Below are 25,147 nucleotides of genomic sequence, written 5' to 3'. Positions count from 1 at the left end.
TCAGCACAGCTGTTTTTTTTTTTTTTTTTTTATGGCTGTCATCCCAAAGAATCGTTTCAGGGCCCCTTTTATGTCTTTGTTCCCGAGAGTGTAGATGAAGGTGTTCAGCATGGGTGTGACCACACTGTACAACAAACACTGAGGCTGCTGCACTTGAGTGTGAGCTGTGGGCAGCAGCAGAGCTGAGGTACAATCCTAGGCTTGTTTCATAAAATAAGGAGAGAACTGAGCGGTGAGACGCACACGTAGAAAATGCCTTATACTTCCCCTGAGCTGATGGGATTGCATGAATGGAGGACACTATTTTAGAGTAAGAGTAAATGATACCAGAGAGCGGACCACCACCCAGTAGCACAGCTGCCAATTGCATTACCATGTTATTAAGAAAGTTGTCAGGACAGGCAAGTTGAACCATCTGATTGAGTTCACAGAAAAAGGGGGATTTTCAAGTCAGTACAGAAGGTTAGTTGCAACAACAGTAAACTTTCTAACAAGGAATGCAGGGCACTTGTCATCCAGGACACCAGAACCAGCACTCCACAGAGCCGGGGGTTCATGATGACTGTGTAGTGCAGTGGGTGGCAGATGGCCACGAAGCGATCATAAGCCATCACAGTCAAGTGCAAGTCATCCAACACTGCAAAGAGTGAGAAAAAATAAATCTGGCTGATGCAGCCTTCATAGGTTATACATTTACTCTGTGTCTGGATGTTCACCAGCATCTTTGGGATGGTGGTGGAGGTGAAACAGATGTCTACCAAGGACAGGTTGGAGAGGAAGAAGTACATGGGTGTGTGGAGGTGGGAGTCTGAGCTGACGGCCAGGATGATGAGCAGGTTTCCCAACACAGTGATCAGGTACATGGAGAGGAAAAGCCCAAATATGAGGGGCTGCAGATTAAGGGAAGCGGAGGATCGAATCAGGGAGTTAGAAGACAGAGTTGAAAATGTCACTCAATTAGAGAACCAAAAAGAGAAAAACAATTAAAAAACGGGAAGAAAGCTTATGGGAGCTGTGGGACAATATGAAACCTAACAATATTAGAATAGTAGGTGTGCCAGAAGAGGAAGAAAGGGAGAAAAGAATAGAGAAGGTGTATGAAGAAATACTGGTAGAAAACTTCCCTAACCTGGTAAAGGAAAAAGTCACAAAAGTTCAGGAGACACAGAGAACCCCAAATGAGAAGAACCCAAACAGACCCACACCCAGACACAGCATAATTAAAATGCCAAAAATTAAAGACAAAGAGAGAATCTTAAAGGCAGCAAGGGAAAAGAAAGCTATTACCTACAAAGAAGTTCACATAAGGCTGACACCTTATTTCTCATCAGAAACTCCAGAAGCTAGAAGGGAATGCCATGAAGTACTCCAGGTAATGGAAAGCAAGGTTCTGAGACCAAGATTACTATATCCAGCAAGGCTATCATTCAAAACAGATGGTCAAATAAAGAGCTTCCCAGACAAAAAAAGGCTAAAGGAGTTCATCACCACCAAGCCAGCATTACAAGAAATGCTAAAGGTATTGCTATAAGGGATTGCTGAAAAAGGAAACAGAGAGAGAAACCTAGCCATACTGAATTAAAATGGCTATAAATAAGTACCTCTCAATAATAACCCTAAATGTAAATGGATTAAATGGTCCAATCAAAAGGTGTAGGGTAGCTGAATGGATACAAAAGCATGACCCAACTATATGCTGTCTATGAGAGCCCCACCTCAAAACAAAAGACACACACAGGATGAAGGTGAAAGGATGGAAAAATTTTTCCATGCAAATGAAAAAAAAAAGAGAAAAAGCTAGAGTAATAATACTCATATCCAACAAAATAGACTTTAAAAGCATCATGGTAAGTGTAATAAGTCAGTGGGAGAAAGATAAAGATCATATGATCTCACTCATTTGTGGAATATAATGAACAACATAAACTGATAAAAAAAATATAGCCAGAGGGAAAAAATATATATACTAGAATATAATAGAAGTAATCTTGTTATTTGCAGATTTTTAATATTTCCTACAACTTTTGTGATATCATACTATGTTAGTACAGTTTTGGCAATATGATTATACTTAAAGTCTTTTTATTCTTTACATATTAATGTTAATTACATGTAATATTATTATATGTGAGATCATTTTTCTTGAATAATTGGTGTTTATTGCATGTAACATTACCATATTTAAAATAGTTTTTCTTGTGGTATTAATGTTTATTGCATGTAACATGATTATATTTAAAATAGTTTTCCTTGAAATAAAAAAAGCTGAAAAAAAAATTGACTCACGCATGCACCATACATATAAAGCTCTTGTTGCCAATCGCAAGCATGTGTTTTGATCTGTCACTGTCGATCGTGAATTTGGTTGTTTTTGTTGACATTCTGAAGCTGAAAGAAAGTGGTGCATCGACAGGATATGTCTCTGAAGCAGAAAGAAGTCTGTGTCTCTGTCTGACACTGGGCTCCCATTTTAAGTAATTTGAAGACAGTTTTCCATGTTGCCAGCATTTGGGATGACTATTAATAAATCACATGGACAAACTCTAGATAGACTAGGAATATTCCTACCTGAACCTGTTTTTGGACATGGTCAGTTATATGTTGCTTTCTCTTGAGTTCGAAGAGCATGTGACGTTAAAGTTGTAAATATTCATCACAAGGGAAATTAGTCAAGCACTCTGAAAGTGTTTTTACTCTTAATGTGGTAGATAAGGAGATATTAGAATAATTTTAACCAACTTATCAGTCATTGTATTTATCAATGTTGTTTTTATATCATTTTTTTGTTGTAAAAAAATCCTAGATAATAAAGGGTAATATGCAAATCGACCAAATGGCAGAACAACCAGTCTCTATGAGGTGCACTGATCACCAGGGGGCAGACGCTCAATGCAGAAGCTGCTCCCTGGTGGACAGTGTGCTCCCACAGGGGAAGTGCTGCTCAGCCAGAATCTGGGCTGACAGCTGGCAAATGCAGCGGCGGTGGTGGGAGCCTCTCCTGCCTCTGTGGCAGAGCTAAGGATGTCTGACTGCCAGCTTAGGACCACTCTCTGGGAGTAGCGGGCCTAAGCCATCAGTCAGACATCCCCCGAGGGCTCCTGGACTGCAAAAGGGCACGGACCAGTCTGAGAGAACCCCCCCGCCTCCCCCCACACCCCCCCCGCCCAGTGCACAAATGTCTTGCATCAGGCATCTAGTAAAAAATAAATAATAAAATAAAATAAAAACAAAAATGCAATACTTTGCACAGTAACAAACTTAGCATTTAACAATTTTGCTTCCTCATATTTCAGGTCATCTCTGACATTAAACCCATATTAGATTAACTGATGAAAACTGGCCTTTCTATGTAGACTTCACTAGTAGATATATATTTGATAGTCAACTTTTGTCAGTGTTTATAAGAGTCTCATGCTCTACCGACTGAGCTAGCCGGGCGCGGTTGTCAGTGTTTATAGAAGGAATTGGGGACACTGAGCTGAAGAGCATCATAAAGCCAGGAGACCAGTTATAAAGCAGAGTAGCATGTTTGTAGTGTAATTGCCTAACACTGAACTTTTAATTTCCAACTCATTCATCTGAAAGATAGCCATGTTGAATAAACATATGGCCACCTCTGTGACACAGCTATGAGATAAGCACCCAGGCCAACTGGCCCATGAAGTTCTCCTTATGGAAAGCCCTGGATAACATAGATAACTGACCTCAGGAGTGACTCTCCTTTTCACTTTTATCACGCTAGCACCTGTTCTTGTTTTCCACAGCCTGTTTTTGTAAAGAGGCTTTATAAGTAGGGTTATGGTAGCCCCATGAAAGATATGTCTACATTCTAACCCTCATTACCTGTAAACGTGACATTTTTGGAAAAATGGCTCTTTATAGATAAAATGATCTCAAGATGAAATCGTCCTGGATTATCCAGTTGGACCCTAAAACCAATGATCAGGGTCCTTATAAGAGATACAGTGGCGAGGCACAGAGAAAAGAAGACCATATGTCTCCCAGGATAGGAGTGATGCAGCCACAAAGCCCAGGGATGCTTGGAGTCACGAAAAGCAGAATGAGGCAAGGAGCACAGCCTCCCTTAGAGCCTCTGGGGAGTGCAGCCTTTCTGACATCCTGAGAAAAGACTTCTGGCATCAAGAACTTGATGAAGTAAATTTCTGTTGTTTTAAGCCACCCCAGTTTGGGCTTAGTTGTTATAGAATCCACAGAAAATAAGTATAGCCAAGCCCATCTGTGTGGCTATTGCCTACCAGTGCTTCCACACTACAATGGCAGAGTTAAGTAGCTGCAACAGAGCACTGATGGTCCAATAATAATCTGTATCTAGTTCTTTACACATATGTTCGGCAGTGACTGCTCTAAGTCACTATCAGGTACTGGTTTTATATTCAAAGTGCTCTTTCCCATCCATCGTAAAGGAATGCACTGAATAGCCTCGCTGGTCAGAAAAAAAATATGTACCTGTGTGAGTTTAAAGATGTGAATGCATTTACCCCAGATGAAAAAAAATGAAGAATCGGATCTGGGGAACTTGTACAAAAGAAACTCTATCTCTGCAGCCAAAATAATTTACTCTCCTTCAAGTGCATCTTCAGACTCAATCTCTGGTTTTCAAAGTTGAGGTCAAGGGGAAGTTTCTGGGCGGTTCCTGTTTGGGATGGGTGTGGTCAGGGACATCACTAAATCTCTGGGTCAGACACTCCATGTGACTCACAGCAGCTCAGAAGCTCATGATGTTATCCTGTCCATGTGTCCTGCCTCAGCGCTTACATACCCTGGGGAGATGTTTATTCCAGGGGAGGTGGACCCATCCGTGGGAAGGGAATATGCATCTGGCCCCAAGGTGAACCCATGGAAACCAAACTGGCAGAAAAGTTGCCCTTTATTTATGGTCCCTTGCTTTCAAGGGAGCTGACTTGCTTAGAGAACTGAGCAACAGTAAAACAGTCCATTTAATGAGGAGCCCTGAGAATTCAGCCTCTGGACCTCCCTCTGCAGAGTCACCTGCAGCTCCTCAGCCACAGGCTAAGAGCATCCTCTCTGTGCCTCTCTAAGATGCTCATCTGCTCTGGAAAACCTGCACCTGACCTGCATTTCTTGCTCTTTCCACATCAATTGTCCAAGGAAGGAAGGACCAGTAGAGCCAAATCCAGTGAGTGATGCCACTGGGGGTGCCAGAGTGAGCGCTGTGGGAAAGTATCGTGGGGAGAAGTAACGCTTTTAATAACTGTGTCTTCTGGGGGAACAGTCAGGCTGATGAAATAGTGAAAGGGATGGACTCAAGATCCCACACATTTGATGTCCTTCCAACGTATTCCTTCTCAGCCCCTTTCTTCTCTCCATCTCAGAGCACAATTCCACAACCTCTCTCCTCCCACAGCAGGAACATACTGTCCCTTCGGTCTGCTCAGCTCTGAATTCTGCTTTATTTCAACCTTAGCATTTCCTCTTCTCTGTGAAGCATTGACAGAGTGAGCAGCCTTGTAGCGCAGAAAAACACTGAGTTAATGTCAGGGAAGTGTGAGTTCTAATTCACTCTTCTACAGCTGGTGCCTGATGGACCAGGGAACTCTTTGTACATTCTGTGGGTCTTTCTCTGATCAGCACAAGAGTGAGTAGAAGGAGATCTCAGAGAATGCTCATGGAAGAACAGGTGCCATGGGCCAAGTGCCCAGGAGCAGTGAACCTGGCTGTCTGCTGGGCTCCTCACTCTTATTATTATCCCCTCCTTAGCAGGAAATGGCCTTTTAAACTGTTCTTGCATTTATTGCTTTAAATTCCAGATTATTTTTACTGTGTCCCAAAATAGGACAGGCCTTTTACATTGTGATCAAGCAATTTTTGAATTTTTGCACACAAACACAGAAACACAGACACAGACACACACAGACACACACACACACACAAAACCTGAACAAAGGGAACCATATACCCTCACTATGTAAGATGCACTCTCATATTTCCTTTTGGGCCTTCTTGACTTTTTTCTATTTCACCATTCTGGATCCTTTTTGAGTCTTTAATACCTAAAACCAGTGTCATCTCAGGGCTTTGGCACTGCCTCTTTTCTTACATAATCCTCCTACCCCAAATAACCCCATGTCACCCCCTCTGTCTTCTTTGAGGTCTCTGTTCAATTGTCACCTTGTTGGCAGGGCTTCTTGAACTCCCAGTATAAAATAACACCCATCCACACTCTTTCATACGTACCTTTTATATCTTCACATAACACCATCTAACTTGGTATATGACATATTTGTTGTATATATTCTTTCACTATCATTATATTCTAGGAATTTTGTTTCTGAGCATCCTGTACACTTACCCTAGAGGTGGGAAATATTAATAAATATTCCTCAAGTGCATAAGAGCATTTCTCATAAAAACAGTGTAATCCACAACCACCTTGGACACAAAGTTTGAGGAAGACAGGAATTTCTAATCAGAGATGTCATGGGGGATGATACATACAAAAAATAAATATTGTTGTTTTATTCCAAAATATAATAGTAGCATTTCAAATATGCTTGTAATGGCCATTTGTGTAAAAACTAATCATGCTATTTTAACTTTCCAACTAGTCACTTCCACCCCATGGGACCTGGGAATGATACTTTGATTTCAGAATTTCTTCTTCTGGGATTTTCAGAGGAACCAGCACTGCAGCCCCTCATATTTGGGCTTTTCCTCTCCATGTACCTGATCACTGTGGTTGGAAACCTGCTCATCATCCTGGCCATCAGCTCAGACTCCCACCTCCACACGCCCATGTACTTCTTCCTCTGCAACCTGTCCCTGGTAGACATCTGTTTCACCTCCACCACCATCCCAAAGATGCTGGTGAACATCCAGACACATAGGAAAGCCATCACCTATGCAGGCTGCATCACACAGTTGTATTTTTTCATATTCTTTGCAGGACTGGATGACTTCCTTCTCGCCGTCATGGCCTATGACAGGTATGTGGCCATCTGCCACCCCCTGCACTATATGGTCATCATGAACCCCCATCTCTGTGGACTGCTGGTTCTGGTGTCCTGGATCATGGGTGCCCTGAATTCCTTGTTACAAAGTTTAATAGTGTTGCGATTGTCCTTCTGTATGGACTTGGAAATTCCTCACTTTTTTTGTGAACTCAAAGAAGTGGTCCAACTTGCCTGTTCTGACACCTTTCTTAACAACATTCTGATGTATTTTATAACTGTGCTACTGGCTGGTGGTCCCCTTGCTGGGATCCTTTACTCTTACTCTAAGATTGTGTCCTCCATACGTGCAATCCCATCAGCTCAGGGGAAGTATAAGGCATTTTCTACGTGTGCGTCTCACCTCTCAGTTGTCTCCTTATTTTATGGTACGATCCTAGGAGTGTATCTCAGCTCTGCTGCTACCCACAGCTCACACTCAAGTATAGCAGCCTCAGTGATGTACACTGTGGTCACACCCATGCTGAACCCCTTCATCTACAGTCTCAGGAACAGGGACATAAAGAGGGCCCTGAAGAGATTCTTAGGGATGGCAGGTACAAAGGGAACAATCAATCGGGGGTAAAAAGTGCCCTTAAGTTTTGAGCTACAGAACTAAAAACCAGAAATTATGATTCTTTTATCACTTTGTGTTTTTTAGACTTGCTCCTTTTGTTTTTTTAAAACACATTTTTATTGATTTCAGAGAGGAAGGGAGAGGCAGAGAGAGAAAGATCAATGAGGAGAGAATAGTATTGATTGGCTGCGTCCTGCATATCCCCTCCTGGTGACCAAATCCACTACCCGGGCATATGCCCAGACGGGAAATCCAATGGAGTTCTGGTTCATAGGTTGATGCTCAACCACTGGGAACACAGGCTGGGCCAGACTTGTTCCTTTTATACTGTCCTTCAATTTCCTTTGTTTATTTTAACTTCTCTATACAATTTAAGTAATCATTTTATTAAGCTTTCTGCTTTGTCTGTTATATGGACAATTTTTCCCTTTGTCCTTTTTTAACCTTCAGAAAGTTTTGTCCAACCTTGGTCAGAAATAGTGAGAAGTTTTCATTTACTTCACTAGAAACATTGATTTCTTAAGAATAATTTCTTCTCAAATGACATATATCAGTGTAAAAAATTTGTTCTTGTTTTGTAAGTAGAATTGTAATAAGTAGTATTACTCATGTAGGTAAACTGCACTTGGCTACATAATCCATTATATAATTTCATTTCATAAAATCTGAAACCTCAGTTTTCACCATGTGTCCCTCATTCCCTGTACATTGGTACCTTAACTGCTCTTCCTGATATCATAGATTTTTATCATTGTTCCCTATAAGTCTCAGTCTATTGATAGTGAGGCAATAGGATAGGGATGCCTGGTCACTGGCCTGGTTCCTACTACTTGTTCCTTCTGCATACCCCCTCCTGGGGATAGAGATCAGAGTCAACGTCCTGGGTGGATGGACTCTTGTGGTCCTTCTTATAATTACAACAACCATCATGGAACTATGGAAATATAGGGTTTATTACTCACAGTCCTGTATGCCCAAAAGCCACACAGGAAGCTGTGTGTATGCATGTGTGTGCAAAAGAGAGTGAAATGGACTTGGTCTGAAGGATTCTGCCTGTATTGGGGACCAAGGGCAGGAAGGCTATGGTATTATGGGTTTGCTTTTAAAAAAATGTATCTTTATTATTGAAAGTATTACAGATGTCCCCCCCCCCCATTGACCCCACTCCTCTCTCCCGTCCCCTCCTCAGGCCTTCACCCCACTATTATCTGTGTCCATGAGTTATTCATATATGCATATAGGTTCTTTGGTTAATTCCCTCTCTTTCCCTCTGAAGATCCACAGTCTGTTGCATGCTTCCATGTCTCTGGATCTATTTTGTTTGTCACTTTATTTTGTTCATGGATTTCACAATTAAGTGAGATCATGTGATACTTGTCTTTCTCTTAGTGACTTATTTCACTTAGCATAATACTTTCCAGGCCCCTCCATGCATTTCAAAGGGTAAGAGATCATTCTTTCCCACAACTGCATAGTATTCCATAATGTAAATGTACCACCATTTTTTATCCATTCTTCAATGGATGGGCACCTGAGCTGTCTCCAAATCTTAGCTATTGTAAGTAATGCTGCTATGAACATAGAGGTACATATATTCTTTCTTATTAGTGTTTCAGAATTCTTAGATTATATTCCTAGAAGTGGAATCACTGGGTTAAATGGCAGTTCCATTTTTTAATTTTTTTGAGGAAACTCCACACTGTTTTCCATAGTGGCTGTACCAGTCTGCATTCCCACCAGCAGGGTACTAGGGTTCCCTTTTCTCCACATCCTTACCAGCACTTGTTGTTAGTTGATTTATTGATAGCAGCCATTATGGCAGGTGTGAGGAGGCACCTCATTGTGTTTTAATTTGCATCTCTCTGATGATAAGTGACGTTGAGGGTTTATTCATATGACTGTTGGCCATTTGTGTGTCCTTCTTTGGAGAAGTGTCTATTTAGGTCTCCTGCCCATTTTCTGATTGGGCTGTTTGTCTTCCTTTGTCTTGTTGTATGAGTACTTTATATATTTTGGGTTTGCTTTTTATTTGAAACCTAAGAGCAGGAATTGAGGCAGAGGTAGGAAAAGCAGGGTCACTCATGTGGTCAGTTGTCTAGTTTACTCAGGGTTTTCAAAAAGGGAATTTTATAACATGTTAATTCTTGTGTCAATATCACAGAAATTCTGTGTCTCTCCCTGTGTGTAATTCCAAATGACCTTTGCTCCCTATAGGTATCCATTGTCTAATGTGAACTTTCTCCCTTTGCTTGTTCTGAAAATGCTTCTAATTAAGAATAAAATTGTATATATTAATTGTTCCAAAACGAAACAATGAAATCTATAATAATAAAAGCATAATATGGTAATTAAACCAGACATCTGAACGTCTTTCTGGACATCATTCTGGACATCCTGGACGAAGCTGTGGTGGAGGGGGCCAAGGCAGTGGCAGTTAGGGGCAATCAGGCAAGCAGACAGAGTGGTTATGGGCGATCAGGCAGACAGAGTGGTTAGGGGCGATGAGTAAGGCAGGCAGAGTGATTAGGGTGATCGGGCAGGCAGGTAGATGAGCAGTTAGGAGACCGTGGTCCGGGATTGTGAGAGGGTCCAAACCAGGCTGAGGGACCTCCTCTCCACCCCCAACCCCCGCTGCCATGCACAAATTTCATGCACCAGACCTCTAGTTTAAAATAAAACAGGAAGTTCATGGGTGAAGGAAACATGAATGCTTATGCAGTGGTTTTGTCATGCACCTAGCAAAATAGTTATTTGTGATGGATGTATTTGAAATAAAGCTTATTCAAACACACTACTGTATTTTATACCTAATTTCCAGGTTTCAATGATGTAATTAGCTGAGCATCCAGAAAAGCTACCATAGTTAATGGTCAAACTTGTTTATCAAATATCTATCTGCCAGAGGAATCTACTTGGAAATATACATGAGAGGTTCAGAGACAGCAAGAGACAGTGAGGGACCTGAGGCTTGGAGGCCCACCTGCCTCCTCCCCCTCCCAAGTGCATGAATCTGTGCACTGGGCCTCTAGTCTTTGTAATAAAAGACAGATTGACAGGAGAAAAACAAACAAAGGTTTAATAACATGTATGCCTCCTATATATGTGGGAGCAAACTAGGAAAACTAAGTAACTCCTGAAAATACCACCTTCACCACCATCATTAACTGAAGACAGAAAAAGGTATACTCTGCTCACTAATTAGAAAAATTAATATTGTTATGCCATACCACAGGCTCAAAATGGCATCACTCATGCTAAAAGTCCAGGATGCCAAACCCAGATTTAATACTGGACCTAATGAAAGTTTCTACATCTTCCAGAAATACAATTTTAAATATATATTTTACTGATTTTTTACAGAGAGGAAGGGAGAGGGATAGAGAGTTAGAAACATCTATTGTGGCCCATCCAGCCACAACATTGACTGTGGTCTGAGGAATCAGTAGCAGGGCCCAAGGCCAGTGCCCAGGCATTTTCAGCCTATAGCATTACCATCAATAGGCCGAGATGAGAGAGAAACATTGATCAGCTGCCTCCTGAACACCCCCTACTGGGGATGTGCCCGCAACCAAGGTACATGCCCTTGACCAGAATTGAACCAGTCCTCAGGCCTATGCTCTATCCACTGAGCCAAATTGGTTAGGGCCAGAAATACAATTTTAATCATCCAGGTTGGTATCTTTTGGTTAAGCACCAGTAAGGTAATCTGTCACATGGGCCCTCTCCATCACTGTAGAAAGAAGAAGGAATCTCCATGATAAAACCCCCTTTTTCTCATCTCCCAAACAAAAGATGTCAAGCCCCCCCAACCCCCCCAAATTCTTTCTTTTCCATTATTAATAGCTGCCTTATGCTACTCTTTTTTTTTTCTGCAAAAAACCTTCTACTTTTGTACAACCTTTCAGAAATTTCTTAGTCGTTAGATGGGATGCTGTCTGATTCATGAATCACTTAATAAAGCCAATTAAATCTTCAAATTTACTAGATTGAATTAAAAAAATACCCAAAGCAATCTATAGATTCAATGCGATCTCTAGTCAGTCCTTGTTGTTGTGACCTCTCACCACTGCAGGGGGTTTCCTGCCATAAACTGCTTTCTCTTTGATCATGCTCAGAAGTGGGGCTTTGGTTTCTTTCTCTCCTGCCTCATATCCATATAGAAGCCACTGGGACATATATACTTGATAATCAAGGTTCCCAGGTATTATTGTAGGTATTCTGGACACAGAATTGAATAAGATAACAAAACTAGGAGATTAGTTATAAATCCTAGTAGCATGATACTAGTGTAAATACCTGACATTAAACTTTTGATGTATGTGGCCTGTGTTTCAAAGACATCTATCTCAAATAATCCTATTGCCAGCTTTATGACATGGCTACTGGAGAAGTGGTCAGTTCTCCCCTCCCAACACAACCTATTCTCCTCTCTCTCTCTCTCTCTCTCTCTCTCTCTCTCTCTCTCTCTCTCTCTCTCTCTCTCTCTCTCATTTTCCTCCCTTCCCCATTCTGAGACCTTCTGATGTGGCCCTTAGGATGCTGTGTATCCTCCAGTACCTGTGGGTAATAAACCTTGTGATTTCATAGATGTCTCATGATTGTTGCAATTTTAATAAGGACCACAAGAGCCCATCCAGCCACAACATTGACTGTGGTCTGAGGAACCAGTAGCAGGGCCCAAGGCCAGTACCCAGGCATTTTCAGCCTATAGCATTACCATTAATAGGCCAAGACTTATAAGGAACAATGATAAAGTTAACATTATCAGGAAGAGCAGTGAAAGTACTGGTGTATAAAGAATGAGAAACATAAAAGTTAAAATTGAGGTGTCAGATTTTCCTGGAATGAAGTTATATAAATAGTGTGAGTAACCAAGCAAAGTTTTCTCAGTGAGTAATAAAAGTTATGCTATTCTATCTATAATATAGGAACATTTCCTTATAATGATGTATGTCATTTGAGAATAGATTAATCTTCAAAAATCCATATTGTCTATGAAATAAACTGGATTTTGCATTCTGATCAAGGTTGGAAAAAACTTGTGAGTTTAGAAGAAATGAGAAAGGGAAAGACTCTCTGTATAATAGACGTGGAAGAAAGTGTAATAAAATGGTTACTTAAATTGTATAGAGCAGTTGAACTCAAACAAAAGAAAATTCCAGGAAATAAATGAAAGAAGCAAGTTGTACAAACACAGTCTGATTAAAGGTTCTTAATTTCTGGTTTTCAGTCTTGAAGCCTGGAAATCAAGTGCAGGTTTTCAGACTCAGCACAGCTGTTTTTTTTTTTTTTTTTTTTTTTTTTTTATGGCTGTCATCCCAAAGAATCGTTTCAGGGCCCCTTTTATGTCTTTGTTCCTGAGACTGTAGATGAAGGGGTTCAGCATGGGTGTGACCACCGTGTACAACACTGAGGCTGCTGCACTTGAGTGTGAGCTGTGGGCAGCCGCAGAGCTGAGATACATTCCTAGGCTTGTTCCATAAAATAAGGAGACAGCTGAGAGGTGAGACGCACACGTAGAAAATGCCTTATACTTCCCCTGAGCTGATGGGATTGCACGTATGGAGGACACTATCTTAGAGTAAGAGTAAATGATACCAGCGAGGGGACCAGCACCCAGTAGCGCAGTTATAAAATACATCACCATGTTATAAAGAAAGGTGTAGGACCAGGTAAGTTGGACCACCTGTTTAAGTTCACAGAAAAAGTGGGGGATTTCCAAGTCTGCAGGGAAGGAGAGTCGCGCGATCATTAAGCTGTATATCAAGGAATCCAAAACACTGACGATCCAGGACACCAGAACCAGCAGTCCACAGAGATAGGGGTTCATGATGACTGTGTAGTTCAGGGGGTGGCAGATGGCCACATACCTGTCATAGGCCATCACAGTTAGAAGGAAGTTGTCCCAGCCTTTAAAGAGTGTGAGAAAATACATCTGTGTGATGCAGCCTGCATAGGTGATGACTTTTCTCTGTGTCTGGATGTTCACCAGCATCTTTGGGACGGTGGTGGTGGTGACACAGATGTCTACCAAGGACAATTTGGAGAGGAAGAAGTACATGGGTGTGTGGATGTGGGAGTCTCTACTGATGGCCAGGATGATGAGCAGGTTTGCCAACACAGTGATCAGGTACATGGAGAGGAAAATCCCAAATATAAGGGGCTGCACTTCTGGTTCCTCTGAAAGTCCCAGAAGAAGAAATTCTGAAATTTGTGGATCATTGCCTTGTACCATGTGGTAGTGGTCAAAACTAGGAAGAAAAATAATATGATTAATTTTACATGTATGGTTATTAACATAGTGAAATGCTAGAATTTATGTTTTTCAGTCAAGGAATTGTATACTTATATTGATTATATAGCCTTTAAGGGACTGCTGTGACACCTGTGATTAGGAATTTTTGTCCTATAGTAAGCTTTCCCCAAAGAGGTCATGTAATATACCGTCTTAATGGAAAATTCTTTTATGTATTTGAGGAATTTATATTGAGTACTGACTATCTTCTAGGGAAAGAGTATAGAATGCTGAGAAATAAAGTTTTCTACAATCCAATGATGGAGAAAGAATATAAATTACCAAGGAGCAAAAACACTGCTCTGTCAGATAGTGACAGATGCTATGAAAAAGAATAGCAGGTGTTATACAGAGTGAACGGAGGTGTTGTATTTTACTGAGAGTTCAGAAAGACCCGCAAAGTGATATTTGAAGAGTCCTAGAGGAAGACAGAGTGGGAATCGTGAAGTTATCTGGGGGAAGTGTGTGCCTGGCTGTGGGAAGAGTCAGTGCAAAGACCCAGAGAGTGGCATTTGTTTCAGATACTCAAGCCTGCAACCCAGGCATGTGACTTGACCAGGGATCCAACTATGACCTCCTGGTTCATGGGTTATTGCTTAAGCATTGAGCAATTGGCCAGACAATACCTACTTGTTTTTTTAATCTAGACTGATCAAAATGACTTCTTAGTTGCAATAGCCTTCTAATGCATTTTAGGTAGCCAATATTATCACCTGAAATTGTGATTAGTTTACTTTTACCCAAGACATGAACTTACTATTGCTTTTACTCTTTGGTTGCATTGGTTTGAAATTTCAGAACAGTGATGACATACATGGCAGTAGCAGGCATATTTGTCCTCTGTATGAACTTGAAGCAGATTCCTCAAATATTTTCTTGTCAGGTCTGTTATTAGCAGATGATCAAGGAAACTATTTTATGATAGTTAGGCAATACCTCATGTACAGTTTCTTAGAAGTGCTTTTATACAGTATCATTTGCATATCATGAGATGATTCCTGTATATTTAGATGATTTTTTCTATTAGTTTATTGTTTTTATTTTATTATTTTATTTTTTAATATATTTTTTATTGATTAAGATATTAATTATGTGTCCTTATCCCCACGTTACCCCCTACCCCCCCCTCATGCCCTCACCCCCCCATTGTCCGTGTCCATTGGCTAGGCCTATATGCCTGCACACAAGTCCTCTGGTTGATCTCTCCCGCCCCACCCCCACCCTCCCCCACCTTCCCTCCAAGGCCCGACAGTCCAATCAATGCCTCTCTGTCTCTGGATCAGTCCCTGTTCATCAGTTTATGTTGTTCATTATATTCCACAAATGAGTGAGATTATGTGGTATTTATCCGCTCTCCAGTTCCATCCATGCTGTGGCAAATGGCAAGAGTTCCTTTTTCTTCTTACTCTTCTTAAAGTATACCTTTCAGCATTTCATATAATGCTGGTTTGGTGGTGATGAACTCCTTTAGCTTTTTCTTATCTGTGAAGCTCTTTATCTGACCTTCTATTCTGAATTATAGCTTTGCTGGATAAAGCAATCTTGGTTGTAGGTTCTTGCTATTCATCACTTTGAATATTTCTTGCCACTCTCTTCTGGCTTGCATGGTTTCTGTTGAGAAAATAGCTGACAGTCGTATGGGTACTCCCTTGTAGGTAACTGACTGTCTTTCTCTTGCTGCTTTTAAGATTCTCTCTTTGTCTTTTGCTCTTGGCATTTTAATTATGATGTGTCTTGGTGTGGTCCTCTTTGGATTCCCTTTGTTTGGGGTTCTCTGCACTTCCTGGACTTGTAAGTCTATTTCTTTCACCAGGTAGGGGAAGTTTTCTGTCATTATTTCTTCAAATAGGTTTTCAATATCTTGCCCTCTCTCATCTCCTGGCACCCCTATAATTCTGATGTTGGTATGCTTGAAGCTGTCCCAGAGGCTTCTTACATTATCCTCTTATTTTTGGATTCTTTTTTCATTTTGCTTTTCTGGTTGGGTGTTTTTTGCTTCTTCGCATTTCAAATCTTTCACTTGATTCTTGCGATCCTCTGGTCTGCTGTTGGGAGTCTGTATAATATTCTTTATTTCAGTCAATGTATGCTTAATTTCTAATTGGTCCTTTATAATAACATCAAGGGTCTCACTAGATTTCTTGAGGATCTCACTACATTTATCGGCGGTTTCTAGAAAGTTCTTGAAAAACCTTAAAAGTGTGGTTTTGAACTCTATATTGAGTAGTTTGCTTTCCTCCATTTCTGTCATTTGTGTCCTGTTTCTTTGTCTCGGCATTTTTTATGCTTTGCTGTGCCGATAGAGTGGCTTTCTGTGCTAAGTGTCCTATAGGGCTCCGTGGCTCAGCCTCCCCAATTACCTGAGGTAGACACTCTTGGTGCACCCCCTTATGGGCTTTGTGCACAGTCTTGTTATAGTTAAGCCTTGATTGTTGTAGGTAACACTGGTAGGATTTGACCTCCAGGCCAATTGGCTGTGAGAATCAGCTGTGTCTCCGGTGGGAGAACTTCTGTGCTGAAGACACCCTTATGGGGCAAGACTTGCTTCAGTGGGGCTTTGGTGCTCACTGAGTCTGCCCCCTGAGTGTGTCCCTTATGGATCTGTGGAGTTGTAATCTGGATGGTCCCCCTCTGACCACTGGGTACACTGGCTCTTGGATCTGAAGAGGCGCTAATCTAGCCTCTGCCTGAGGCTACCCTGCAGAAGCCATCTGTAAAGCAATGCAAGTTGCCCTGGGGCCTTGAGCAGCTGCAGTTTGTTAAGTAATTTTCAGATTACAAAGGGCTGGGCCTTTCATATGCAAAAGCCTCTGGCTTGGGCGGGGCAGAGACCAGGGGATCAACTGGCTGGGCAGGTGGATCGAGCAGTATGGCTGCTCTCAGTCCTGTCCTCAGAGGCCCTGGCAATCACTGCATGTGCCTCTGAGAGAACACTGCCCTCGAGTTCTGACTGATGCCAGACAGTCCCGTTTCTCCCGTATGAGTCTGGGTCCCCAGAGACTCGCCCGGAACTGGAGCTCACAGCCTGAGACTCCCTCCTGATTGAAAACGACAACCACGCCCTCAGCCGCCAGCCCTCTCCGCATGCACCTCTGCACTTTTGTATTTTACTTCCGCACCGCACCTCCTCTGAATCTCGGTATGCTTTTCTCTTTCCTTCTAGTTGTTGAATTTCCACTCAGCCAGCCTTCCTGTGGTTCTGGATGATGTCCATTCCATCTTTTAGTTGTATTTTTGAAGTGGTTGTGAAAGGCAGCAATTTCTGGTGTTTACCTATGCCGCCATCTTCTACATATTTTGGATTCATTGTTGTGTGTAGTCTGCATTCATCTCTGGGTGTTTGTTGTTGCATTTTTTGGATTATTTGTTGTTTTATTGGAGTTTTATCCCCATATACATATATTTCCCCCTCTTCTTTTTTCTTCTCTTTCTTTTCTCTCTTAAAATTTTTCCTTTTCTCAATATCATTTTTTGCACTCTTTTCTATCCCCAAACTCTCTTTTCTCTGGTGATCACTTTTATTTGGAGTTAATAGTATTGCCAATACATTTGTGTTTGGTGCCCTGTGCATTGTGTCTTGTTGTGTTGTATTTTGTGCCTTTAAGTCAATGCAGGAGAGAGAGGGCTACATAACCAGACATCCAGAGAGGAGCAATCATGGAGAGACAAAGAAACAGCTCGTATATAAAAGAAAAGGAGGCATCACCAGAAAAGGAAGTAAATCAAATGGCGGAAAGCAAAATGTCAGAGAAAGAATTCAGAGAAATGGTGCTAAGGTCGCTGAAAAGGTTGGAAGAAAAATTCAACAATATGTGTAAGAACCAAGAGGAAATGAAGAAGAAACAAGAAGAAATAAAAAATGACATTGCTGCAATAAAGAACTCAATAGAAAGCATTAACAGTAGACTACAAGAAGAAGAGGACTGCATCAGTGAGCTAGAAGACAAGGTAGGAAAAAATACCCAAGCAGAACAGCATCTAGAAAATAATTAAAAAACTGAAGGAGAGTCTAAGGGAACTTTGGACAACATGAAACAAAACAACATCTGCATAATAGGGATGCCAGAAGAGAGGAAACTGAGCAAAGAATAGAAAACCTGTTTGAAGAAATAATGACAGAAAACTTCCCTGATATCAGGAAGAAAAAGCGCACACAAGTCCAAGAAGTTCACAGAGTTCCAATCAAGATGAACCCAATAGACTGACACTAAGACAAATTATAATTAAATTGGCAAACACCAATGACAAAGTAAGAATCTTAAAGGCTGCCAGAGAGAGACAGAAAGTTACCTACAGAGGATCTCCCATCAGACTAGGAACTGATTTCTCAACAGAAACACATCAGGCCAGAAGGGAATGAAATGAAATATACAAGGTCATGCAAAGGAAGGGTCTGAATCCAAGAATACTGTACCTAGCAAGGCTATCAATCAAAATTGAGGGTGAAATCAGGAGCTTCACAGACAAAAAAGGACTAAGGGAGTTTATTACCACCAAACCAGCAATGCAAGAAATGCTAAAGGGTGTGCTGTAAAAAGAAGAAATAGGAAGCAAAGAAGAAACACAGGCATAAAGATTAAAAATGGCAACAAATAAGTACCTATCAATAATAACTTTAAATGTAAATGGATTAAATGCCCCAATCAAAAGACATAGGGTAGCTGAGTGGATAAGAAAACATGACCCATATATCTGCTGTCTACAGGAAACCCACCTCATCACAAAGGCCTCACACAGACTGATGGTGAAGGGATGGAAAAAGGTTTTTCAGGCGAATGGAAATGAAAAAAAAGCTGGGGTAGCAATACTTATATCTGACAAATTAGACCTTAAAGTGAAGGCCATAACAAGAGATAGGAAGGCCACTTAATAATACTAAAGGGAGCAATTCAACAAGAAGATACAACTCTCATAAACATATATGCACCCAATACAGAAGCACCTAAATACATAAAAAAAACTTCTGGAGGATATTAAGGGAGAGATTGACACCAATACAGTCATAGTAGGCAACTTTAATACCCCACTAACACCACTGGACAAATCCTCTAAACAAAAAATCAGCAAAGATTAAGTTATTACATATGTGTCCTTATCCCCACATTACCCCCCAACCCCCCACTCATGCCTTCACCCCCCTGTTGTCTGTGTTCATTGGTTAGTCCTATATGCTTGCATATAAGTCCTTTTGTTGATATCTCCCCCTTTCCCCCACCCTCCCCTACCTTCCCTCTGAGGTTTGACAGTCTGATCGATGCTTCTCTGTCTCTGGATCTGTTTTTGTTCATCAGTTTATGTTGTTCATTATATTCCATAAATGAGTGAGATCATGTGATATTTATCTTTCTCTGACTGGCTTATTTCAAACTAGGGGCCCGGTGCATGAAATTCGTGCACTGGGTGTGTGTGTGTGTGTGTGTGTGTGGGGGGGGGGGGGAGTGTCCCTCAGCCCAGCCTGCCCCCTCTCACATACTGGGAGCCCTCAGGCGTTGACCCCCATCACCCTCCAATCGCAGGATCGGCCCCTTGCCCAGGCCTGACGCCTCTGGCCTAGGCGTCCGGCCCGGGCAGTGGGGGGTGCCGCGATTGCACGGGCTCCGCGCCTGCCCCTGCAAGACGCCTCTGGCTGAGGCGTTCGGCCTGGGCAGCGGGGACCCGCAGCTGCAGCGGCCCCGTGATTGTGGGCTCCGCTTTAGGCCCAGGCAAGGGACCCCTAGCTCCCGGGACTGCCAGCTTCGACCGTGCCCAGCTCCCATCGCTGGCTCCACCCCTACTTCCTGCTATCACTGGCCAGGGCGGCAAAGGCGCCTGATTCTCCGATCATGGCTGGGGGGCAGGGCAAAGGCGGCCCCAGGGCCGCCTTTGCCCTGCCCCCCAGCTCTTAGCTCCCCCCTGGGTTTCTGATCACTGTCAGTGGCAGGGGGCTTCTTCCCGCTTTCCCTTTCGCCTCCCTGCATTGTGCCTACATATGCAAATTAACCGCCATCTTGTTGGCAGTTAACTGCCAATCTTAGTTGGCAGTTAATTTGCATATAGCCCTGATTAGCCAATGAAAAGGGTAGCTCGTACGCCAATTACCATTTTTCTCTTTTATTAGTGTTGATGGTAACAACCCTTTCTTTTTTTTTACGGCAATGTAGTATTCCATTATATAGATGTACCATAGTTTTTAATCCACTCATCTACTGATGTGCACTTTGGCTGTTTCCAAATCTTAGCTATGGTGAAGACAAAAATAAACAAACAACAAGCAGTGCAGAAGGGTTCTCTTTTATCCACATCCTCTCCAGCACTTGTCATCTGTTGATTTGTTGATGATAGCCATTCTGACAGGTGTGAGATGGTACCATATGTAATAACTTAATCAATAAAAATATTTAAAAAAATCAGCAAAGAAACAACAATCCTAAATGACACACTAGATCAGATGGAAATAATTAACATCTTCAGAACATTTCACCCCATAGCCACAGAATATACATTCTTCTCAAGTACACATGGGTCATTCTAAAATATAGACCACATACTGGGACACAGGCAAAGTCTCTTCAAATTCAAGAAAATAGATATCATATCAAGCATCTTCTCAGATCACAATAGCATAAAACTAGAGATCAACTACAATAAAAACAATAAAAAAATCAAACACCTGGAGGCTAAATAGCATGCTATTAAACAATGATTGGGTCACCAAAGAAATCAAAGAAGAAATAAAAAGCAAGAGGGCAAGAAATGACAATGAAAACACAATAATACAAAATCGATGGGACACAGCGAAAGCAGTCTTGAGAGGGAAGTTCATAGCTTTACAGGCCTATCTCAAAAAACAAGAAACAATCATAATGAATTATCTAACCCTACAACTCAGAGAGTTAGAAAAAGAGCAACAAGAAAAGCCCAGCGTAAGCAGAAGGAAGGAAATAATAAAGATCAGAGCAGAGATAAACGACACAGAGACCAAACAAACAAACAAAGAAACAAAAAACAAAAAACTATAGGACAGATCAACAAAACCAAGAGCTGTTTCATTGAAAGAATAAATAATATTGATGAACCTCTAGCCAGGCTCACCAAGAAGCAAAGAGAGAGGACCCAAATAAACAAAATCAGAAATGAAAGAGGTGAAGTAACAACCGATCCCACAGAAATACAAATGATTATGAAAAAATATTATGAACAACTCTATTCCAACAAAATGGACAACCTAGATGAAATGGACATATTCTTAGAAAAATACAAGCTCCCAAAACTCAAACAAGAACAATCAAAAAACCTGAATAGGGGATAACTACTGAAGAAATTGAAGCAGCAATCAAAAATCTTCCGGCAAACAAAACCTCTGGTCCAGACGGTTTTACAGGGGAGTTCTACCAAGCATCAAAGAAGAACTAAAACCTATCCTCCTCAGACTATTCCAAAAAATTCAAGAGAAAGGCACACTTCCAAGCTCTTTCTATGAAGCCAGCATCACCATAATCCCAAAACTGGATAAAGACACCACAAAAAAAGAGAACTATAGGCCAATATCCTTGATGAATATAGTTGCTAAAATTCTCAACAAAATTCTAGCAAATTGGATTCAGCAATACATTAAAAAGATCATACACCATGACCAAGTGGGATTTATTCCAGGGATCTAAGGATGGAACAATATCCTCAAATCAATAAATGTGATACATCACATAAACAAACTGAGAGACAAATTATCACATAATCATATCAATCAATGCAGAAAAAGCATTTGACAATATCCAACACCCTTTCTTGATAAAAACTCTGAGCAAAGTGAGAATAGAGGGATCATACCTCAACATAATAAAAGCCTTATATGATAAACCTACAGCCAACATCATACTCAATGGGTAAAAACTAAACTCATTTCCCCTAACAACAGGAGCAAGAACATATTTGCCAATGATATTTCCGATAAGGGTTTAATCTCCAAAATTTACAGAGAACTCATACAACTTAACAAAAGGAAGATAAATGATCCAATCAAAAATGGTCAAAGGATCTAAATAGACACATTTTGAAAGAGGACATACAGAAGGCCCTGAGACATATGAAAACATGTTCAAAGTCACTAAACATCTAGAGATGCAAATCAAAACAACAATGAGCTATCCTCTCACACCTGTAAGAATGGCTATCATCAACTAATCAGCAAACAACAAGTGCTGGCGAGGATGTGGAGAAATTGGAACCCTCCTGCACTGATGGTAGGAATGCAGACTGGTGCAGCCACTGTGGAAAAATGTATGGTGTTTCCTGAAAAAGTTAAAAATTAAACTCCCATTTGATCTAGTAATCCCACTTGTAGGAGTATATCCCAAGAAAACAGAAACACCAATCAGAAAGGATATATGCACCCCTATGTTCATTGCAGCACAATTTACAATAACTAAGATTTGGAAACAGCCTAAGTGTCCATCAGTAGATGAGTGGATTAAAAAACTGGTACATCTACACAATGGAATACTACACCGCTATAAAAAAGAAGGAACTTTTACCATTTGCAACAGCATGGATGGAACTGGAGAGCATTATGCTAAGTGAAATTAGCCAGTCGGAGAAAGATAAATATCACATGATCTCACTAATATGTGGGATATAATGTTCAAAATAATTTGATGAACAAGAATAGATTGATCTAGAGACAAATTGCTGGAGTCCAGTTCCAGCAAGTACAGCAGGGTTGCTTCTGGGAATGGCTGAAGGCATTTCCCCAAATCTGAATAGGATACATTAAATTGATTCTTGGCTGCCAGACAGCTAAAAGGCATCTTAATCTACATGTTATTGCCTCCTACTGGTCAAACACCTGAACAGCCCTAGGCTAATTCCCCCATTCTGACAATGGACTCTGAACCAAACCCTGACCCTTTGAAATGTGTATCTCTGCCTCGCCTCAGGACAAATTGTGTTAATAAAAAGCATGGGGTCCTGGGGAAGGTGAGAACCTAAGACCTTAGACTTAAGATCTTGGAACTTAGCTTCTTTAGCTAAGCTCCTCTGACCCCCAAATGCCTTTCAAAATTATATCTCCTCTCCGGACTCTTTATTAGTCCCCAGATTCCTATTTTACATCTACCCACAGCCTCCTCCAGATTCCTGAACCCTTCCTGATGCTGGAACAAGAACCCTGGCAACAATTGGTAGGACAGGGTGGGGTTAGAGAACAAACAAAGGACTTGTATGCATGCATGTTAGCATAACCAATGGACACAGACACTGGGGCGGTGGAGGCTTGCCTGGGGTTTGAATGGATGGGGGAGTGGGTCAGTTGGGGGGGGGATAGGAGACATATGTAAAACTTTAGACAATAAAAAAAGAACTTGTTGCAATAAATTTTGTTTGTTTTAAGCCACCCTGTTTGGACTTAGTTGTTTCAGAATCCACAGAAAATAAATACCTACAGCCAAGCCCATCTGTGTGGATATTGCCTACCAGTGCTTCCACACTACAATGGCAGAGTTAAGTAGCTGCAACAGCGCACTGATGGTCCAATAATAATCTGTATCTAGTTCTTTACACATATGTTCGGCAGTGAGTGCCCTAAGTCACTATCAGGTACTGGTTTTATATTCAAAGTACTGTTTCCCATCCATTGTAAAGGAATGCACTGAATAGCCTCGCTGGCCAGAAAAAGAGATGTACCGATGTGAGTTTAAAGATGTGAATGCATTTACCCCCAGATGAAAAAATTGAACAATTGGATCTGAGGAACTTGTACAAAAGACACCCTACCTCTGTACCTGAAGTTTACGCCCCATCAAGTGCATATTCATAATTGAAACCTGGTTCTCACAACTGAGGTCAAGGGGAAGTTTCTGGGAGGTTCCTGTTTGGGATGGATGTGGTAAGGGACATCACTAAATCTCTGGGTCAGACACTCCATGTGACTCACAGTAGCTCAGAAGCTCATGATGTTATCCTGTCCATGTGTCCTGCATGAGCGCTTACATACCCTGGGGAGATGTTTATTCCAGGGGAGGTGGACCTATCAGTAGGAAGGGAGTATTCATCTGGCCCCCAAGGTGAACCCATGGAAACCAACACTGGCAGAAAAGTTGCCTTTTATTTATGGTCCCTTGGTTTCAAGGGAGCTGAGTTGCTTAGAGAACTGAGCAACAGTAAAACAGTCCATTTAATGAGGAGCTCTGAGAATTCAGCCTCTGGACCTCCCTCTGCAGACTCACCTGAGGCTCCGCAGCCACAGGCTAAGAGCATCCTCTCTGTGCCTCTCTAAGATGTTCAACTGCTCTGGAAAACCAGCACCTGACCTGAATTTCTTGCTCTTTCCACATCAATTGTTGAAGGAAGGAAGGACCCGTATAACCAAATCCAGTGAGTGATGCCACTGGGGGTTCCAGAGTGAGCGCTGTGGGAAAGCATCCTGGGGAGAAGCAAAGCTTTTAATAACCATGTCTTCTGGGGGAACAGTCAGGCTGATGAAATAGTGAAAGGGATGGACTCAAGATCCCGTACATTTGATGTCCTTTGTTCTGAAGTGGTTTATTGCAACTTATTCCTACTCAGCCCCTTTCTTCTCTCCATCTCAGAGCACAATTTCATGGCCTCTCTCCTCCCACAGCAGGAACAGGCCCTCCCTTCTCTCTGCTCAGCTCTCAGGATTCTGCTTTATTTCAACCTTAGCATTTCCTTTTCTGTGTGAAGCATTGACAGGGTGAGCAGCCTTGCAGAGCAGAAAAGCACTGACTGAGGGTTAGGGAGGTGTGAGTTCTAATTCACTCTTCTACAGCTGGTGCCCGATAGACCGGGGAACTCTTTCTCTACATTCTGTGGGTCTTTCTCTCATCAGCACAAGGGTGAGTATGAAGGAGATCTCAGAGAATGCTCACGGAAGAGCAGGTGCCATGGGTCTATTGGTCTATTTTTCCCTTTATCTCTGCTCTGCTTCTACCCAAAGAAACTGGCCCTTTAAACTGTTCTCACATTTATTTTATTGAATTCCATATTATTTTTACTGTGTCCCAAAATAAGACATGCCTTCACATTGTGATCCAGCAATTTTTTCACGCACGCGTGCGCGAGCGCACACACACACACCCCTCTGAACAAATCGAGCCATAAACACTCACTATGTATGTTGCACTGTAATATTTTATTTTGTGCCTTATTGACTCTATTTCACCATTCAGTGTCCTTTTTGAGCCTTGAGTACCTAAAACAAGTGTCATCTTAGGGCTTTGGCACTGCTTCTTACATAATCCTCCATCCCTAAGTAACCCTGTGTCACCCCCTCTGTCTTCCTTGAGGTCTCTGTTCAATTGCCACCTTGTTTGA

General features: G+C 41.6%; 2 protein-coding genes and 1 pseudogene across 2 annotated transcripts; 1 reads left to right on the top strand and 2 right to left on the bottom strand.

Moving 5' to 3' along the window:
* LOC132234395 (olfactory receptor 1571-like) lies at positions 1-794 on the bottom strand (annotated as a pseudogene).
* A 5,905-nt stretch (positions 795-6,699) lies between these two features.
* Positions 6,700-7,554, top strand: LOC132234393 (olfactory receptor 7A10-like). Its single transcript, XM_059695390.1, has 2 exons — positions 6,700-7,054; positions 7,340-7,554. The coding sequence occupies exons 1-2, from the start codon at positions 6,700-6,702 to the stop codon at positions 7,552-7,554; spliced, it is 570 nt and encodes a 189-aa protein (XP_059551373.1).
* Positions 7,555-12,811: 5,257 nt separating this feature from the next.
* Positions 12,812-23,376, bottom strand: LOC132234392 (olfactory receptor 1571-like). The gene is made up of 2 exons (XM_059695389.1): positions 23,288-23,376; positions 12,812-13,631 (listed from the first exon to the last, which is right to left on the bottom strand). Exons 1-2 carry the CDS (start codon positions 23,374-23,376, stop codon positions 12,812-12,814), a joined length of 909 nt encoding a protein of 302 aa, XP_059551372.1.
* Between the last annotated feature and the right edge of the window lie 1,771 nt (positions 23,377-25,147).

The sequence above is a fragment of the Myotis daubentonii genome, chromosome 5 (genome assembly GCF_963259705.1).
Source record: "Myotis daubentonii chromosome 5, mMyoDau2.1, whole genome shotgun sequence".
NCBI lineage: Eukaryota > Metazoa > Chordata > Mammalia > Chiroptera > Vespertilionidae > Myotis > Myotis daubentonii.
Note: the sequence above shows the minus strand (reverse complement) of the source record. Positions and strands in the feature narration are given on the sequence as shown.